The sequence below is a fragment of the Metopolophium dirhodum genome, chromosome 9 (genome assembly GCF_019925205.1).
Source record: "Metopolophium dirhodum isolate CAU chromosome 9, ASM1992520v1, whole genome shotgun sequence".
Classification (NCBI taxonomy): Eukaryota; Metazoa; Arthropoda; class Insecta; order Hemiptera; family Aphididae; genus Metopolophium; species Metopolophium dirhodum.
In genome coordinates, this window is record NC_083568.1 from 7203024 (window position 1) to 7219417 (window position 16394).

The 16394-nt window shown below is 28.4% G+C and overlaps 1 protein-coding gene across 1 annotated transcript in view; it reads right to left on the bottom strand.

Annotated features, from left to right (window-relative positions):
• The window catches only part of LOC132952156 (potassium channel subfamily K member 1-like), a 41441-nt gene extending 26512 nt beyond the window's left edge, over positions 1 to 14929 (bottom strand). The window contains exon 1 of the mRNA XM_061024336.1: positions 14640 to 14929. Within this exon, the coding sequence (XP_060880319.1) occupies positions 14640 to 14811 (172 nt within the window). The 5' untranslated portion in view covers positions 14812 to 14929. The remainder of the gene's footprint in view (positions 1 to 14639) is intronic.
• Between the last annotated feature and the right edge of the window lie 1465 nt (positions 14930 to 16394).

Sequence of the window (16394 nt, forward strand, 5' to 3'; positions counted from 1 at the left end):
TGCTACAACGATTTGTAATGTTTACTCCATGTCCTAACAAAAATATCGTTTCTCTCTCTATTCCCATATTTTATTTTACTTTTTATAAGTTATCAATTCCCATGAGAAATACCTTCTACTCACTACCACCGTTAACCTTATCGACTTATCTTTCGCTTTAACCATTTTTCTACGATTTTCTAGTCCCTCTTTCATTCAAAATGTATAATATATTTTATGTGGTTTCAAGTGTATAACCTAAAAACAGAATCGAATATAACGTTATTATACTCTAGTTTTGCAGCTTGGCCAATAAACTATCGCAACCCAAAACACATCAGTTGATCATAAGTTAGGAATAATTAATAACACGGTTAACTATAACACATACATTGTTTACCCATATGTTAAATGTGTAACGATCTACGATTGCATTATAATATTAACTTTATGAAATATTAATTACAACTAAAATCTCCAAGTTTTAAGTTATATTAAGATATTAATAGCTGGCATAATAATAAAATAATTTACAGACAAATTATAAGATTACAATAAGATTATAATATTTATTTATGAAGATTATCCAACTTACTCATAGAAATTAAAAGCCAATCTGTACACATTGAAAATAACTTATATTTTAAATAATGGTATACTTAACTGTAATTGTAATTTTATAATTTCCTAGGACCATCTGAATAAAAAATAATAATTTTATGTTCATCATAATTACTGTTATTGATTTTATTCCAATGACTTCAATTTGATCGAATTGTAATGATATTTTAAAAATTATAAAATGTGAAGTTGTCAACACTCAACACACGAAAATTTAAGAGGACGCTACCCTTACATTTGTTGTGTCCGTCTTACACACGTATGACTTGCAAATTTGTATTCACTGGTTTCAAATTAGAGTATGGTGTTATAGTTTTGATACTGGAGTGGGTTAATAAATTGACCTATTATCAAACTTTTCCGTCTCGCTATTAAAACTAGGGAATGAAAATTTGCTATGTCTTATGTGTGTAAGACGGAAACAACAAAACTATGGATAGCATCCACTTAATATTATTTATTAATATTAATGCTTCTCTTAAATCTTGATCGTTAACATTTATATCATACACATCTACATCACAAAAAAGAAAAATACATATTTCACAATCTTTAGAGTTAAATATTTCATCAGGTACTATTTTTTATCAAAGGCATTAAAAAATGTTTAGTGATCAAAACTTTGCAGTTTTATTTAAATATTTACTTTCTGGTAATTCTAAAATCAAAAGTTTTTTAAATGTAATAAATATAAGCAAATTCGAACTTCAATTTTAATAACAAAACTTTGGCACTTAAAAATTGTAAAAATTAAAAAACGTTCTCAACAAGCACTACAGTTCAATTAAAACTTGGATACAGTTACATTAATATATTATACCCGGATATGATTGGTAAAATAAAAATGTTTAATTGTATTTTTGATACTGAGCAAGCGATAAATATATTTGTAATTTGTTTGTAAAAGTTTTCTGTTCTATAAACACCGGATAGTACTATGTATAGTACTTACATAATTTAATTTTTAGTAGTTTTATATTTATAATTTTACTAAGTGTTAAGAAGAACTACAGATAAACGTTAATAAAAAAAAATGTAACCAGGATTAGTTTCAACCAAACTTCGCTCAAAGTTAATTTTTTAATGCGATTCGTTACTTTTAAATGTATTATTAAACACGAGACTACGTATTGAGCAGAGATGAATGAAGCAATACGAGTGTCTAACATAAGGTCTTTTGTCTGTCTGTCTGTTTTCAAAATATTTTTGGTGTGATAATTATTAACTTTTAATATTCGATGCTAACGTTCAAAACGTCGAAGAAATCAACACTTGTGGTTGGGCCCTAGTAGAATATAGTTTATTAAACGCAATACTTAAATGTCGAGAATTTATTTTTGGTTTAAGGTCTTAGGTTTTCTTTTATTGCGATGGCTTACAGTTTCATTTTGTTGTGTAATTAAATTTACGGTAGCGAAACATACTCACACCGTCTTTACTTTTGATTACTTCACCAGAGGTGGTGTCTTTTGGGAATCCGTGTAACATTGTAACATACCTATTCCCTAGCACCATCAGAAGAATCATATTATTTCGTAGCCGTTGAGGTGGTCGTTCAAGCTAAAACACTTATAGACATGCAACTAAACTTTGATCGTACAAAAAATTAATTTAAAATAATGATTTAATTTAATTTAATTTAGTAAAATTATATTATATTATATCTATACCCAATACCTAATATAAAAGCAAGAAGATGTAATAGTATTACAAATTTAATAATTTACTTTGTAATACCTCCAACAAATTACAATACTTATTACTCAATAGTGCGTCTTATTTGTGATATCAAAACTTAATATAGCAAATTTGTTATCAACACACAAGTATTAGTTAGTACTTAAAGTACGTAATTTGTTTTTATGACGATGATGGTTATTGAATTGTATCATATCACAAAAATATTATATTAAATTATAATATAAAATTAAACAACATGTTATTCCAACTAGACATCAAAAATTTTAAAGGTAGTTTAAAAATTATTTTATATTTATGAGTTATAAAATTGATAGAATAAGCTTTTAAACATAAGCTTGTAACAAGTGTGCTTTTAAACAGAATATACCTACTGTCTAGCTTCGGTCGTCTTTAAATACCACAACTATAGTCTTAACCACAGTCTGGTTAATCTTAACTGATAAATATATATAATTTACGTCTCTGAAACATTTAATAGAAAATTAATAATAATATCAGAATATTTTTATTAAAATATAGTATATACCAATATACCTACTTATAAGTTACAGTATAATATTATTCTTATTATTCAAATATTTTTATAATTTGTACATTAATTATAAATCAAATAAATAAATTTTATTTTACAGATCAAAATGCTAATATTAAATTTACATTGAAAATATAAGAATTTAGAAATCAACTGTTTAAATAATGTTCATAATTAATAAGTATAATCTATAGGTACCTGAAAGATACTACTAATTATATTTTTAATTCAAATTAAATTACATTCTATATGTAAAATTAAAAATTCAACTTTTAAAAACAGTCATACTCAGCGTTTCTAAAAAAAAAATTATTTTTAAGTAAATAATATAATTTAATCACGAAATATAATTGAAAAAAAAAATCAATTTTTTTACTTTTAAGGTTTATTAAGTTTTAAATTTTTTTTACAATGGAAATTTTTTCTTTTTTTTATATATTTAAAAGTAGAATATGTTTCATAAAGTTTTGATTTAAAATATCGAATACTGAACCAAACTATTTCACTACAAGCATTTAAAGTTTATACAATATGAGTGAGTGATGTATACGGCATATAATTTTGATGTACTTCTTCACTCTTATAAACTTTAAATCCTTATAAACATTTAACTATTCCTGTAATATTAAAATTTTACGAAAAGTATTAATATTCATATTGTTAAACTTAAAATACGGCTTAAAAAAATATCATAAGCTATACAAGCAAATCATGATTATGATAAAAAAATAAAATGTATTAACTTTTAAAATTATATGTCAATTTACTAATTCAACAGTCAATAAATGGTTTTGTCACGCTCTTGCTATTTTAGAAAAAAAAATTTACTTAAAACAAATCGGGTTTTTTTTTTCAAAGTTATATACTCCTATATATTTATTCAGAATATATTACGTCTAACAGGATTTTGTGAGTTTATTACTGTCCTAAAAGCAATTCATGCTCAACCACTCCCCGAAAACAAAATTTTGAAATTAATGAAAATAACACACGAACACGACCATCGATATCTACAATAAACATCCGCTAAAACTCCCAACCAAACAAACCTCAACGTCCGTTAGACAAAAGCCATTAGTGCCGTCGATTAAATTTATAAATCTAAACACCATAAAACGATCTAATAAGAAACTCTACTAATGATTCAGATATAAACGAAATCTTCGATCTCAACTGAACTGGGGTCGTCTTGTCCAAATCACGTCGTTAACGTCTAAATTCAGGAGGATGATCACCATTATATAAATCAATTAAAACTGCTGCGCACGCACAATTTTCTTGTCACAATAGATTTGAAAGTTTATCACGTAATGACGATTTGGAAATAGAAACCAGCACGGATGACGAAACCATCACAAAAGTCCGCCTTCAATATTCGTCAAAACCAAAATACTAGATTAAGTACCAAAAGTTTTGGCAAAAAAATAAAAATAAAATATGTAAAAGCTCTACTGACCTACTTAAACTAAATACTATCTCACCAAATGCAGACAGAGCAATCATAAAGTTTTTAAAAGAATCAAAAGCCGAAATTTGTACGTACCAATTAAACGGAAATAAACCATATCGGATTGTTATCAAAAATTTACATCTCATCACGCAACTCGATTTTACCTATGTATAAAAAGGAACTCGAACAAAAAGTTTTCTTGGCGAGAATCATTATGAAGTACGAACGCTCGTCAAAGAACATCCCAAACATCTCTACACCTATATTTTTTTTTTTTTGTTGTTGTTGATTTAGAACCAGCGCTAAACAACAAAGAAGAAAGATAATATATTCGAGCTTAAATATTTATGCTATATCAAAATAAAAATCAAATCAACAAAGAACCATATAATTTGGATATCAATGTCTAAACTTCCAAAACTATAGTCACATTAGGGCATACTGCAACCCAGATGCGTCGGCTGCGGCGAAAACCACCGAACTGACACATGTACCAAAGCCCAAAAGTCGTCGTGATCTCCCCGTAAAATATTCATTATTTAATGGTTATCACCCCCACCAACTACCGTGGATATCAAATTTTCAAAAACCTGTAGTAACTCTGAAAACAACAACCGCCGTCAATCCCCTTGCAAAAATGAAAACTTAAATGAATTAAATAGTATCGTAATACTATTATTGTGTCAACCCCGCCTTACATCTGCGCCTCGTACCCACGTAATGTAAATAATATCCTTATTTTGTCTCAGGTTACAAAATCACTTATAGATAATAATGAATAACAGATCAAACTAAACGAAAACCTAGCGAAAACCTAGCATCCCAAATAACCTCCTGCCTAATCAAATTTAAAACTGTTATAAGCCCACACTCACTTTTAACCACAGCCATTGACAAAATACAATTAAAAAATATCAACTAATATTAATCCAAAATCTCCGTTATCAAATAACAAATCAGACCAAGTTGTATGAACACACCGAACAGATGAATCTGAACATAGGCGACACTCGCTATCGGGGGGTACTTTTGCTACTCCGACAAATTCTATATTAGAAAATAAAACTAAGTGAATGGAAAATAATTTGAAGATAATTATTTTTTGACACCCCAACATTTTACTCTAGTCATGACGCCCATGATTCTGATGGATTCACTGAATAAAAAAAAAAACACAACACATCTAAAATACTATAGGTGCTGATTATCTTGTATTACAACAACTTATTATGCTATATGTATAGATAGCAAACAGAGTTTCATCAAATGAAAAATAAAAATAAATATATGCAAGAAAAATGTGCTACGAACTATAATAGCATAATGGTAATTAGTATGAGAAAAATAATGTAAAAACCTTAAACTTAAAAACATTTAAATGTATACTTATTAATCATTATAAATATTTTTATCTTATATAGTTAGTTAGTTTTAAATATTTCTGAAAGTACACATTATTTTTTTTGAAAAATGTAATTGGATGCCATACAAAACACGTGTACAATTATATATATTATTATATTTTATTGATCACAAATTATAAACTATTGTTATCAATTACTTACCTACCTAACAAACCATCATCAAATTATTCTGCATTAACATTCTTGAAAACTATACATTTTGTTGGTTTTTCTTAACAGTCCATATGACGTTAATATTTCTATATGTTAAATAATGAGCCTGAGAATGTTTAACCTAAACAACACTAAAAATTATTTTAAACTAGCTAACCCGTCGGAAAAATCCTTGTGTCCATAATATTACAATCTTAAAAATTAACCAAAAAACCTACAGATATTATTAGGTATAAGTTTCATTTTTTAATTAAATAAAATGTCTTAAATCAATTAATTGAAACCAATCAATAAATGTTAAATTGATGTTATCATATTACAAAATATATAAAACAATATTATGATATGTCCAAACACATTAAACGTTAATCATATCTAGTCTCTGTATATTGCTACATGGTGGAATTATTTCAAACACATATCTGCAACGATAAAATAACGAAAAAACTTGTTTATCATTCATTCTTGGCAGCTTGATGTATTAAAGGCATCGCATTTTCGAGACTACCCACCTACTTGCAGGGATTGTGTTAATGATCTGTAACTATATTTATATACCTATGAAAAAATCAAGTTTTGTTTTGTTTTTGTTTTGTTTTAGAAATTATTATTACTTATTGGTATTGATAGTTTGTTTTAGATTTTGACCTAACCAAAAACTGCATGCTTAGTGCTTACTCTCCCTCAAATAGTGATCATAGAATAATAAAACATCATACAACTAATTGAGCTAATAAAACCATTACATTAATCATATTTATTAGAATCATAAATATTTAATGTTTATACTTCATAGAGTTATAAATAAAGAATTATATTATTTTTTAATGATATTATGCATCTAATGTAGTTAATATTGAATACAAAATATATAAATATATTCCTTTAGTAAGTTTCAACTCCCTTGCATTTCATATCGGAAAATAAACAGTTTTAAATAAATTAAACTAATTTGATAATTCAAATGTTTTAATATTGTTTAATACTTTCAGAGAAATTCAAGAATTATGTACTTAAACACAATAAGTCAGGAAATGTATTGTAGAAAATGAGTTTTAACTTTGATATAATTCTTACTTTCAACAAAAGACTTCTTAGACATATCTAATGAACTATTCTTTTGTCAACATTCTATGCTACGTGTTATGAATTTTTTTTGGTAGAAATGTATAATGAAAAAGTTTAGAAACAAATTGCGCCAAAGGCGTCGTATGTATGTAACATCGACAAAACTATTTCCACTTTAATATATATTATATACATGTATTTATATCCATCTTAATTGTATAAATTTACGTTGTAGATGAATTATTTATGCCAAGTATTATTATAAAAAGTTTTGAAATACTTCAGTAAAGTGTCAACAACATAATATAACATTAGATAACTATTTTTAACCGGTGAAAGGCTTATATTTCAAGTACAATGGTATCTGAATCACACTAAAGCTCATATAATATTATTATTGGTTAACATTAGAGATACGGATGATTATAATGAAAAAATAATTTTAAAAAAATATTAACTACTTAAAAATAACCAATGATGAATCTTGTAGGTACCTATTCAATTTCGTAGATTTTTTACCTAAAAATACCGAATCGGTCAATATACTTACACCGAAAAAAGTTAAATATTTTAAATGTCTTTGAATAGCTCAAAAGAGCCAAAACTAATATAAATATTTTTGTGAAAATTTCAAGTTTGGCTATTTCTTTTTGAACTGCACAAAAGAACAATTAATAAGACTTTGTCGAAAACTGGTGTGCATAAAATATACCTGTTTTCCGATATTTTTTAATACATTTTTCCAATTATTGAAAAAAGCAGCGGGAATTTTTGACTTTTTACCTCACAATTTTCTAACAAAAACCATACACAATATTGTAGATTAAAGTGAAGCATTATTTCCGCTTTTTGTGTTTCCAGACGCAAAAAAAACAACACATCATTGTAGAACCAAAACCTCATACTATTTCCATTCAGAATATAAAATAAAAGAGTAGAAGAAATTGTTCAATATAATATTATAATTCGATTAAATTTAAACCAACATTTTTCATAAAAAAAAATATAAAAATCATCATATTATAGTTTTAAATACGATCGTTAAAAAAATTATCATATAAATACTACTGTTACAGCTGAATTTATAGTAAAATGTACATTTAATTTTGATAGTTGATAATAAAAGTTTGTATTTTATAGGATTTTTTTGCCGTTTTTCTTGTCTAAAACGAATCTCTTTCAACTACAAAGTTGATTCATATTACGCAAAATAAATATATGAAATTGCTTTTTCTTATTTTAATCATTTTTGACTATTTGAAAATATAAATGATGGTTTATGTATTTTTACTTTTTCTTTTTCGCTGACATTTATCTTAAATGCTTATTTTTTGTATTGTTGTTTAGAGATTTAAGATATAATATATCGATCTATTATGAAAATGAATCAAGTTTAATGACTTGGGGTAGGTATACAATTCGATATATTCAATTAACGCAGTATAGTAAAAAAATTAATTTTTATTATACGTAAATGATTTATTGAAAAATTAAGTCGATTAAATACGTGATTTCCATACTTAAATAATTTGACAAAAAAAAATAATAATAATGTAAAATGTTTTACTTGCACCGGTGTATAACATTATATGATATTAGTATAACGAATACCTAATAAGTTTTATTATTGCTTAATATGCAATATATTATGGCAAATAATTTTTTTTAAATAAAATGAGTATGACATAAAATTATCAATAATTTTATCGGACGTAGTACAACAGCTACTAAACGCAAATCAAATACATCAAATAATTTGTCCCTGCATCATTTTATAAAAATTATCAGAAATAAAACTTATTTTATAGAATTTTTTTTTTTATCTTTGCAAATTGTTTCAATGTAATTTGTTAGTAGGCAGTAGATATTACGTTTATATTGACTTTGATATGAGTATTATTGCGAGAATTCATAATTAACCATAACCAGCTATGCGTATTTATTATTTATTGTTTTAAATATGTTGATTTTTTTCCCTGGAAATATGAAAAATATTCCTACAAAATATTTACATAATGTTGATTATTTATTAAAACGTGCGCATTTTTATTCTATATGACGTGAAATGTATATGATGTATACAAACAAACCTCATATTTATTTTAAATAATATTTTTAACATAATAAATGAACTGGTCATTTCCTCAAACACGGCGTCCTTAAATATAATAATTATTTCCAACTAATATCTATTGTTCTCTTTTTATAATTAAGGGTAGTCTTCTTATGTAATAAATCTGTCTTAGGTACATTCACCGAGTCTTTTCCTCCTACCGCTCATGCCATAATTATGGTCTAGCAGAATCTATAACTTATTAAACACAATAATATTATGTTTATTTTTAATCCATTTCAATATTTTTAACACGGGGTTATAGATAGGCAAATCCTTTACACCACAATCGTGCATTCATTTCAACTGGAGTCTGAGTACCTCCTCACAAGCACCAAAATACAATATAAGTGAGTTGGTATAAATAAGATAAAATTAACTTACAGCAAAGTGTATGCTATACCGAGTGGATGAATGAATTTTATAAGTAGGTAATTAAAAGTAAAAGTCTAAGTCTATAAGCAATAATTTCTATTTTTTTGGACAAATTGTAAATCAATTATAAATTTTACTTTTAATACCTATTTTCGAATTGAATGTTTCAGTTCAAACAACTATTATGACGATGATTGACACACAATCAGAGGTCAAATGTACACCAGAGCTAGTGTTAAAATAAAAAATTAATAAATTGAATGGTTCACTAAAATTTGATGGACAAACCATGCACCTCTAAATCACGTTTAAAGGACCATTAGCTTACTATTTATTCATTAAAATATGTTAGGTGATTATTTATGCAAACTAGCAAGAGAACAATAACTGTTCACTTTAAGTTTTTAAAGTATCATTTGTAATTTATAATAAGTAAAGATATTGTGTTAATATTTATCATAAAAATTTGATTTTTATAAAACAAAATTTTTTGGAAGCATTGATGATAAATATACTTTTATTAAACGTTTATTTTAATGTTATCAATAAGATTTTATTAACATACTTTTTGATTGCCTACAGTTATGAAAAATACACAAATACTATTGCAATTAGATACCTACCTGTTGCATATAATGATTCATTTATACCTAATTTAAATAATATATTATACATTTTGTAAGAAACAAAATAAATACCTATAGATGTGTTAATATTTCATTGCATTTGTAAATTACCAGAAATTTATGTCATAGAGCGTCAACCTTCATATTTTTTTTGTTTTAAAATACGTTCAAGTATCAGTTGATGACTATCATTGTTTATTTATGTATAAGTATAAATAATCTATAATATCATTAAGTATTAACAACGCACTACAAACAGTTACAATTTTTTACTTATATTTAATTAAAATTATCCTTTACTTTCAAAATATACTAATGAATATTATTGTTATCTTTGAATGTTCCAATTGAATGTTTTTAAATTGCGTAATATTCACGAATCAGCCACTACGCATTAATTTATTTTGAGCACTTTGATGTATTTATTATAAACTATTACATGCTTTTTCATTTTATATGGATAAGTATTTAAAATATACAGTACCTATAAGAAAAACCAAGTTACGAGTATTAATATACGTATAAATACTGTTTTTGATTAAGAATAAGTATTGTCAATCGTAAAAAAGGGATACTTAACTCAAAACGTATTATATTTAATATTTAACCCTGCATTATGGTAAAGTTTAAATGCTTTTGACTTAAATATAACTGTGTATGATCGTACTGCACTAACATTGCACTAGGTTATTAACAATGATAAATAGGTATTGTAAAACTTTACAAAACTTTAACGAATTCAATATTTATATGTTTAGTTTTATCTTATACTCCGATATACCTAATTTATTGAAAGATATTTTTCTCGACAAGAGATTATACCTTTTATATTTATATTTATATTATTATTGTAAGTAGGATTTTTTAAGTAGTTTTATTATTTTGTTGTACTATTTAACGTGGTAAACTATATATTATTATCTCTATTAAAAAAATATTTTTGAATCCTGATAACTCTTACTGAGATAAAGCAAGAGTCACAATTACGTTTTGAACATATTTTTATTTTATTTTAAGACACCCTAGGCAGTAGGTGTCACCGGAAGTGATTTAAAGATATAGATTTGCATACGGATTACATAATACATACACAGTTAGGTAACAAAATATCAAGAGATTTTATACGTAACTTGAAGCTATTAACTTCGTTAAGTTAATTAAGATGTAGTATACTAATATAATAATATAATAGCTCTACAGTCAAGTTGTTGAATATAGTTAGAACTGTACTTGTATAGTAAGAACGTATGGTAACCTACAAATTACAAGTATCAAATAAAAAGTGCACTACACAGTGAGAGTTTTTATTCTACAATACTAATTAGTAATTTAGTAATTACTATATTCAAAATTAGATAATAATATTACTTTTGTAATACACTTAATGGTCAACAACCAAAATGTCACTAAGAACAGATTAGATTATAAAAATATATATATATTAAAAAGTAAATACATTGTTAAAGAACATATGATTTTCTAATAGACTTGAATTTTGAAACCATTAAGGCCATTTAGATTTAAGGAGTATCGTGTGGTGATACAAACTTATTTTTTTCAGAAAAACTTTAAAACTACAGTGACTATATATAATATGGTTGAAATGAAACTTTAAGAACATTAATTTATGAACGAACAATTACTCATTATTATTATTATTATTAATACCCGGCTAATATTTAATACGTAAATGAATTGTAATAAACAAAACATTGGATAATAATAAACATATTATAAAACCTAAAAGTGGTTTTTCAAGATCTTCTTAAAAAAAAAAACCCCCCATTGTACGTTTTCAAAAGATGTCTACTTTTTTTTTTCATCACACTGCAGAAATTATATCAAAAAACGATTAAAAATCTATCGCACGATCGCGCTTTTGCATTTCAAACCAACAATTTGTCCGACATATCCGCTACACGCATTATATAGCAATATCCTATCAAAAACTAACGCCGTATAATACACTATTTTCTCTCAACAGTCCAAATTGTTGCCGAAGGCTGATTATTATATACACGTACCACATAACGTAGTCCATCACGTACAACTTGACAATCCGGACACATAACATGTTATATACGATGATATATTTACGGCGGATATTACATTAGTAGGTACATCATATATTATAGGATACTATAATAATGCGTATATATTATATTATTATATACCTGGTATCTCTTAACTTACTGATCACCGGAGTCGTTGATATCGTGTAACAATATATTATGTGTACATTTTGTTAATGGTGACAATAGTGTTTTATGTACATCTATATGTAAATGATAATGATATCCGTGAACCACCACCGATGGCCACTGACGCCGAAGGTAAAAAATAAAAATATAAATGTTCCTATGTATATGTATGTAATTGTTTAGTGTATATATATACACTTAATGTCGTGCTGATATGATATTAAAAAACGATACACTCTCTTGTGACGGGCATTGTCAATTATTGCATGTCACGATGTTACGTGTTTCGTAGGATATACAAATAGTGAGGAACATTCTTTCGGATCCGTCAATACGAATTTTGTTCAGTTTCAACACCGGAAACGTGAAAAGTAATTTTTTCATCACGATCCGTTAAAAAAAAATCTGACAAAACCGGGTAAACAATTATATTGCAATCGATAAAATAATGATTCACATAATGGTTCAAATAAACCAGAGGGACTCGAACATATTATATATTATGTTAATAATTACAGAAAACAAAGTACAATTAATAAGAATATAATGTGTAATAAACATAATATATTAAACGAATTGTTAAAAATAAAAGATTAGTTTACACAGTAGTTCTTAACGGCGCCTATAGAAACATATTACGTCTCTTGTAATAAGTATAATAACCGAAAGTTGTATATAATATGGGTCCGTCAGACGTTCGCTTTCAGGACGTTTCAAAGTATAATATTACCTACATATATAATGGAAAGAGCACCATTTTTTTTTTTGGGGGGGGGGGGGCAGGGTGTACTTTTCAACGTCTTATTGGCGTGCTGTAAAATATGTAAACGCGCTGATGTAAAAGTTAAAATATATTATGAAAACCATAATGCGTCCCTATATATAATATAGGTATAACATGATATTTGTGGAGGTAATGTATATTTATTATTTATATGAATGTATATAATGTATACTATATTGGTATGCATGACAAAATCTATTTCCAGCTTCCCGACCTTCAAATGTGTTTGGTTCGTTAAATTATTAAATATATAACCTTTCAACTCCCGCGTACATGCGCCGCACAAACATGAAATAAGTACGTGTGATTTACTATATTATTATGACGATGAAGAAAAAGTGGCCAGACGAAGAAAACAAATTGGCGCGCTTATATTTTGACACCCCTTTGAAAAAAAAGAAAACTCAAATGGCACCACCTGATAATGGTTTATGTCATAGAGCTAACACATAACCATATTATATACAAAACTGCAAATAATAAAATTGTAACACATAACATTATTATAATCCGTGTGAACTGGTCGCTGCGGTACATACATAATTATGGCAATCAACATGTATGTATACGAGTGATACGAGTGGGTAATGTGTATACTGTATATAATATGATAATAATAATATTTTAATATATTATGTTTATATAAAACGTTCGTTATCTAGGTTTATTGCACTTAACGTAGACTATAACCACGGAAATTCATATTAAACGCGCTACCTCAAACAACCGTTCTCGCCAACTACTTCTTCTCCTCACAACCAAACACATTTATCTCAAAAATAAACTTCTCCTATATAAACCAATATGGACTCGTGGTGTTCAACTATGAGAATCTGCTAACCCCACCAATATCAATAAAATCCAAACATTGCAAACCATGTTTCCGTCAAATTACAAAAATATCCGTACTGTTTCAAATTATAATATACTCTCCATGCTTAAAGATTTATTTGTTCCAGCAGTACGAAAATTTCACAATAAATATTAAATACATCTTCGTTCTAATCTTCACAACTATCGCAACACAGTAACTCTCCGTTCCCACTGTTCTAGGTGGCCCCAGAAGTCGTCTAAAACGAACATGGTGTCTTGACCTACTGATTGACTGACTCCCACTTCTCCACTTCATGAAGTACCATCAGTGAATGGTTCCTTCTGCACCCAAGACCCGAGGTCTTTATCAAATTTAGCCAATTTATTTTTTCTTATTTTATGATAACTTTATACAAACGTCATTTTTACTTACTGTAAAAATATATTTACAGTTTACACTGATCCTAATTAAAAAGTAATACAACATTTATATATACTGGCCCCCCACATCAAATCGCTTATTGTTTTTGTGGGCCCTATACATAACTTCCGATAAAATACATCCCATTACAAGCGATACGAGTGTCCCAAACACGATTTCTACTTAATATATTATAATAATATACATTTATATCATATAATATTATTTAATTTAAAAAATAAATATTCCTGACAAAATTTCAAAAATTACAAATTCATTTCAACGGGCCCTAAAACAACCAGGTACTCCAGGTCCAAATCCCCCCCCCCCCGCTTTGGGGGCCTTGTATACATAGGTAGTGCTGCGAGATGTATATACCTCCGACACACGTGTGCCCGTCGAGAAAATCTTGCCGGAGGTCCTTGAGCTCCCGGACCCGAGCAGCTTCCTCTGGCGCCTCGATGGCCGAGAACACGAATGCTCCGACGGCCAAGAACGACACGTAAAAGCCGATGAACACCAACAGGCGTACGGTGGCCGGCGACCACATGGCGACCGCACGACGCGTGCGGCGGTCCGCGCTAATGCCGGGCGGCGCGTGGCGCTCTCCGCTGGCGCGGCGGTCTCGTCATCGCAACACGGTCGGCCGGTGACTGACTGCCGGGCGGCGCGACGTCGCGCCCCGAGGACGCCGGCGGCGGCAGAGCAGCCCTTTGGTGTGTAATAATAATAATAATAATAATAATAGTATATACCCCCACGCGCCCGAAGTGACACCCTCCAACCTACACACACACACACACACACACACACGGCCCACTACCCTTTCCCGCTCATCACGTGTATATATACATATATAATATATATATATATATACACCTATATTATATATATAGTCCGACCGCCATTCGCCAAAAGTAACGCCTCGCAGCCAATCCACCGTCCGATGGCGCCAACGAAATTACGGAACCTTCCTGAGGGCATCTTTATGTGCGGGTGTATATCATTATGTATATATAGGTATTGCGCGCAACGTATTTGTGTACGATCGCCCCGTCGGCGGGTCAGCTGTTCGCAGTGAATATAACGGTAGCCATCATCGTAGGTACGTGTCCTTCGCGTCCGTCGCTGTTATGATATTGATATTATTGAACTATACAAATATTATATTATAACAGTGTAGACATATAGATCATATAGGTGGCTGGATACAACCTACACGTACTGCGGGAGTCCGGAGGGATGATGTTTTGCGCCAATTTTCGTATTTGTATTTAGCGCCACCGACAGGTGGTATACAATTATAAGTGCGGGTCAGCTGTTTGTGAATATAACGGTAGCCATCATCGTAGGTACGTGTCCTTCGCGTCCGTCGCTGTTATGATATTGATATTATTGAACTATACAATTATAATATTATAATAGTGTAAATATTATATAGATCATACGTAGCCATCATCGTAGGTAGGTACGTGTACTTCGTGTCCGTCGCCGTTATAATATAAATATTATTCAACAATAAAAATTCTAATATCATAATAGTGTAGATATTATATAGATCATAGGGTAGATCATAGGTCATAGTATAGATCATATAGGTGGCTGGCTACAGCCTATATAATATATACTGTGGGAGTCTGGAGGGATGATGTTTTTCGCCAATTTTCGTACTTGTATCTAGCGCAACCGACAGATGGTACAATTAGGCGCGTACACGGAAAAAAAAATTACTATAATATTATAGTTAAACAAATTATAGTAAATATAACTATTTAATAGGTAAAATAACTAAAATGATTTACTTATTATTACTATATGAATATAGTTATTAGTTATGGTTAGATTTACTATATTTTATAGTTAATGCAGTTTTTAATGTTTGAATTAACTAAAAAATATAGTTAAAATATCATATTTCAGTTCGAATAACTATAATATTTTAGTAAATCTGATTAGTCTTATAGCTATCCCTATAGCAATTATAATGTACAGTCAATTCTACTATTTTTATAGTACAAACAACTGTTTTGTTTTTTCCGTTTAGTGTATACACTTTTATATGTTATATACCTATGTATAATTTGTACCGCGTCTAAATATTAATTTAATTTTGGTAACTGCGCTCCGCGACAG